General features: G+C 36.5%; 1 protein-coding gene across 1 annotated transcript; it reads right to left on the bottom strand.

Moving 5' to 3' along the window:
• Positions 1-1,047: 1,047 nt before the first annotated feature.
• On the bottom strand, positions 1,048-2,664 carry LOC107458375 (cytochrome P450 86A1). Its single transcript, XM_016076580.3, has one exon. It carries the CDS (start codon positions 2,617-2,619, stop codon positions 1,048-1,050), a length of 1,572 nt encoding a protein of 523 aa, XP_015932066.1. The 5' UTR covers positions 2,620-2,664.
• Positions 2,665-5,969: the final 3,305 nt, after the last annotated feature.

The following is a 5,969-nucleotide window of genomic DNA, read 5'->3' as shown; positions in this document are numbered from 1 at the left end:
AATTATCGTTCATATAAATAACTCGAAAAGTCTTGAAAAACAAAAATTTGTAGTCATTATACTATGTATATCTATATATGTTATTATTATTATTATTTAACGTGACTAATGAAATTTATCATTTATTTAGTTTCCTAGTAAAATCATTATTTTTATTTAGGATAAACCATAAAAAATACATTTGAATAATTTTGTTGCTACAAAAATAAATGTAGTCAAATTTTGTGATCGATAAAAATGCCTTCAAATAATTTTAAAAGGTGACAAAAATATCCATCATTAAATATATATTCTCAACAAAAAAAATACTTTACAGATTGAAATTTGATGTGGCTTTTTGCAAATATAATTAAAAAAATGAGATATTTTTATCTTTAAAATTTGATAATTTTTTCACTAAGTATATATTTTTTTTGTAATTTTTTGTCACCAATCAATAATATTTTTAAAAAATAAAATAAAAATATATTGATCAAAGTTTATTCTATTATTTATGTGTATTTTTTAAACAATTATCTAAACATTTCTATACAATTTTAGATTAGATGTATAAACGACTTGTCAAATGTCACTACAAAAAAAAATATTTTTTTTAAATATTTTTGTTATGTTTTTAAATTATTTAAAAATATATATTTTTTATTGATAATAAAATTTGAATGCATTTTTATCAACAATAAAATTATTCAGATGTATTTTTAGTAATTTACCCTTAAATTTAAATTATTTAATCAGCTAGCTAGTAAAATAATTTGACTTCCTACTTAAATTCCAAGCACTTAAAAATAAAGAAACAAAGGCTACTCCTGCTTTACAATAGTTATACGACAGAGGCACAGACTCTCAATTTATCATGGTAAATAATCAAATATAAAGAAAACAAGATTAAATCTCTGATGTTTCTTTCGGTGAAATCTCTGATATTTTGATATAGGACAATAATTAACACAACATATATAGAAATATAAACAAACACCAGTTCCCCCCACTTTAGCTGAGCAACTATATACTATAATCAAATTCTCCACTCCACCCAATCCAACAAACTCAACCCCCAAACAAAATGCAAATAGTAAGTAAAATGTAGTAAACCAACATATACAGTTTTTCACTGAGCCCATTCTTCATGAACAAAGTGAGTGACATCTTCTGCTCCACATGGTGACCGGGAACCGGCAACAGCCGGTACCTCAAAAGCACAGCCGCAGCCACCGATTTCATCTGAAGGTAAGCCAGGTCCTTCCCCAAACAAGTTCTCGGTCCAGCGTTAAAAGCCACGAACTTAAACCCATCCTTTGGCGGTTCGAACCGGTCTTCACGAACTGAAAGCCACCGCTCCGGTCTAAACTCCAAACAATCTTTTCCCCAAACACTCTCAACCCTCCCCGCCGAGTATATCGAATACGTCACCGTCGAACCCGCCGGAACCACCGTGCCATCTGGCAACACATCGTCGGCGACGGCCTGTTTGAAATCCTGAGGCACCGACGGGTACAACCGCAGCGTCTCCGCCAGCGCTGCCTTCAGGTAAACCATCTTGTCTGCCTCGTCGAAGTCCAGTGGTTCCTCCACCCACCACCGTCGGTCTCCGCCGCGGCTCTGGTTGAGTATCGCCGTGATCTCCGCCACGATCCTGGCCTCCACATTGGGGTGGTTCATTACGAGCCAGAAGAACCAGCTGAGAGCCACGGATGACGTGTCCCTTCCCGCCAAAACGAAATTCAGAACGATCCGTTGCAAGATCGTTGGGCTTAACGGTTTTCCGTTAGCGTCACGCTTCTTCATGAAACGGGAGAGCAAGTCGTCCGAAGGGGATTCCTTGCGGTCCAAAACGGCGTCGTTCATGTAAGTTTCAACTATCTCGAGACTCTCCTTTAACCGTTTTTCTTGTCCGATGCACAGAAGCTTCTGGAACCTCCAAACGATACCTGGATACAAGAATCTGTGCATTGTAGCTTCCGTTGCGGTGTCAAACGCCACGGCAAAAGGGTTTTCTGGTAAATGTGGTGAGAGGGTTTCGGGGTCCTTCCCGAAAGTAAGGCCGCAAATGTTGTCAAATGTAAGGCGAAGGAGAAGGTCCTGAAGATCTACATGAACTTTCTCCTTCGCCGCTTTGTCTAGGATGCACCATAGACGATTCTTGATGGTGCGGTTCACCCACCGTGCCATCGCTTGCCTTAGGGTTCGTGTTGTGAACTCTAAGGCAGCTGTTTTCCGCTGCATGAGCCACGTGTCACCGTCGCTGTTGAAAATCCCTTGCCCTAAGAGGTCGTGGAATGCCGTTTGCCATTTAGGGCCCTTAGGGTAGTTGTCGAACCGGGTTCGGAGTATATGCTCAAGGTTTTTCGGGTGGCATGTGACGGTGTAGAACCCTTGCTTGCGCGCCAAGAAAGGAAATGGTATGATACATGTTTGGTACGTGGCTCCAGCAGTGGCGCGGAGGTTGTCGGCTATCCAGTCGTGGACACGGTTCCGGTTCTTGAAGAGGACCGGGAGGCTCCCCACGAATGGCCAGGCCTTCGGGCCGGTTAAGGTCTGGGAAAGGAGTTTGAACCAAAGGAAGTAAGCTGATAGTGCTGCTGCTAGGGTGAGGAGGAGTGGGAGGGTTTCCATTTGCATGATATGATGCAGTAATGAAAGGACACTAATTAAGTTGGACTTTGCATGAAGAACACTCTTTGTTTATATATTTTTGGGAGTGTGACATATGAGAAGGTTTAGGAAGAGTTGTTAGGAATCTTTGGTTCTTTCTTTCTTGTCTAGTAGAGTGGTCAATATTAGGTGGATCATTCCGATATTGATCAATAGTGACGGTACTCTTAGTATTGCTACTAGATGAAGAGTTTCTTGCACGCAAATAAGTTTATATATATTCTTATGATTTAATTTAAACAGGATGGTAAATATATATTTTTGTATTATCATTTAAATATTTAATTATGTAATTAAGTCACAATTTTTAGTTAATATTAGTTAATTTTTATGTAAAATATTTTTAAATTTTATTTTAATTTAAAAAAATTTAAAATTTAAAATTAGAATTTAGGCTTGAAAAATATTAAGAGGTCATATTTTTTATTAATATTAGTCAACTAATCTTTTATTTGTATACTATTAAAATATAAAAATTTAGAGTTTATGATTAAAAGATTAGTACTTATTTGAGTTTAGAGTATTAAAATTTAGAGTATTGATAAAATATTGGCCAAAATTAATTTTTTTTGGTTATGTAGTATTATTTTTTAGAATTTAGAATTTAATATTTAAAATTTAAGTTAAAAATTTAAAATTTAAATAATTAAGTTGGTTGATATTGACAAAAAAATTGACTCTCGTTAAATTTTTAAGTTATTATAGTTAATTTTGTCATTTCATTACATTTTTAATATTTTTTTTACAAAATATTATGTGTATTCTAAAATTAATTACTGTTTATTTCTATTGTTTATTTTGTATTTAATTCATATTTTATATTTGTATATATAATTTATTTTAAAATTAATTTTAATATATATCTAACATATTTTTTTATCATAAAAGAAGATAAAAAAGAGGAAATATGATCTTAAACGAAAAATCTCATATTTAATTATATTTACCATCATCAATTCATCATCGTCATGGCACAGTAAAAACCAAAGTGTACGTTAACATCCTCATATGTTTATCAGTTATATCGGTTTGTTTTCTGCATGCTCCTTTTGGGTTTGCCATTACTTTCATTAATTGAAGCGTGGCAGATATAGAGGGGCTAGTAATAATAATCAAAATAAAGCGCATCAATCATCAATCGGTTTTTAATTTACATATGGAACCTGAGCTGGTGAAGTGCGATGATACGGGAGAGGGGAGTGCTACACAAAATGGTGGTGTCAGGGGGAATAACTCGGACTCTCCGAGTTCTAAACCAAACTCGCACCGTCCGAGTTCCATGCAATACCTTGTAGCAAGTTTTGAACTCGGACCCTCCGAGTTGAAGAAGCTCACGGATCGTCCGATTTCTGAAGAAGCCAAACGCACGGTCCGAGTTTCTACTTGCACTTAACACGCGTCGCTCTCTGGTTTTTCCCCGAACGGTGGCCCTCTTTGAATAAAGAAACCCATTTGCTCTTCTCTCACCATCCTAAAACGAAAGCTGCACACACATTTCACTCTCCAACATTCTTCTTCATTTCTGAAGCTCATCTTTGCATGGTGGAAAAGAAGCAATCATGCCCAAAAATATAAAATTAAAGATGTTGATCGATGTGAGCTTCATATTATTCATTATCTCAGTGATCCTGATTATGTAAGTATTTTTTAATTATTTTTAAGTTTTAGAAATTTATTTATATTTATAATTATTAATATTAAGAATTTAATTATTATGATGGTGATTGTTGGTAAAAAATGCAGTTGATATATAAAAAAATAGATGCAGTTTATATTTCAATATTTCTTAAATTTTTTATGCAGGCCAATCACAATATGACCATCAGCCTGATATCATGGCAAGTAGGTATTCCTTGGACGCGAGGCACCCGTGCCATACTTCCTCGGGTGCTTTGGGAGGGTTGGTTTCTGGTGACTCTAGTAGGAGTGACGGTGGTCGGGGAGTTCTTAATAGTCAAAACCCTCACCGTGTTTCAATGAGTCTAATTGAAGAAAATGCCAAGACACTTGAGCAAGAGACTGATGAGTATCTAGTAAATGAACCAAATGACGAGGAAGAGGAGGAGGAGGAAGAAGATGAGGACATGGACGAAGATGAAGAATCCCATAATGATGCATCTGATGATGGTGATGATGTAGGTCCTATTATTGCTTTACTTGTTCGGTCAATTGACTATATTATATTCATATGTGGTGTCTCATATATACTTGTTTGGTAAATTAATGTTATTATATTCATATGTGGTATCTCTATTGGTTTGATGGTATTATAATCTTGTTTGCTCAGTTGATGTAATTATATTCATGTTAGGATGGTCTGTCTAATTAAATTGTATACAGGTGAGGCACGTACTCCAGATGAAACAGGCAAAGGCTACAATCTCACAGGTGATCCGCCTCATTGTAGCGCTAATTGATTCACTCTGTCTGTGTTAAAAAAGGGCGCCAAGAAATGCAAGAATTTTTTGAATGATGTAAAGTGGTCAATCAAAAAATAGATATTGTGTTGTTAACATTTTCTATGTATCAGTTAATTTTTCTATGTATCAATTAACTGTTCTATGTAAACTTACTATGTATGACATGGAGTACTTGGAGAAGTTATAATGTTTCAAATATGGTTAATTTATTGAACATAATCTAAAGTTGCATATGTCATAGAGTAGATTGATATAAGTTACAATGTTTCAAATAGCATAATAATATATAATTCTACTGAGCATTATTTTTGGCAGGTACACCAGCTAACTGACGGCATCTACTACGGCTGTGTCCCTCAGCCCCACATTGCCTACATCGCCGTGGAGGACGTAACATTCATGTGTCCATCTCGTTCAAGAAGCGCATCATCCTGGGGCGACCTTTGGTCACACGTCTTAGGTACGAATTCGGTACGAATCGCGGCCCGTTGTAAGCAAGCCATGTAGTAGGATTTCCCAGTGGCCTAAACCTAGCTCGGTAAACCCGTCGAACTTGGTCCATCTTATACACATCATGCACATACACTTGCCAGTCCAGTCATTGATTTGCACAACATGCAAACACATGTCGACACTGAATTCAGTCCACCTGGAACTCGCCACAGTCACATCGATGCCGACGGAGGTCGACGGCATACTCCAGTCCACTTGGCATCTGACGCACTTCAAATACCTCATTTGGCCTATCAGAGCAATTAACCAGGATGTTTCCTGATGCAAGTTGGTTTGCATGCAATTTCGAGGTCACAAGCTCCGAAAATACATGGCCAGCATTAATCTGAGCCTCCGCCTCGGCTCTTTTTTGGGTGAACAGCTCGTTAAGCTTGTAGAATGTTG

The sequence above is a fragment of the Arachis duranensis genome, chromosome 7 (genome assembly GCF_000817695.3).
Source record: "Arachis duranensis cultivar V14167 chromosome 7, aradu.V14167.gnm2.J7QH, whole genome shotgun sequence".
NCBI classification, from domain to species: domain Eukaryota; kingdom Viridiplantae; phylum Streptophyta; class Magnoliopsida; order Fabales; family Fabaceae; genus Arachis; species Arachis duranensis.
The sequence above is the reverse complement of the archived record's forward strand: the minus strand, read 5'-3'. Positions and strand labels throughout refer to the sequence as shown.

What these genes read in the sequence shown, in the direction of transcription:
- LOC107458375 (XM_016076580.3), bottom strand. Translation starts at nt 2,619, where the DNA reads ATGCAAATGGAAACCCTCCCACTCCTCCTCACCCTAGCAGCAGCACTA.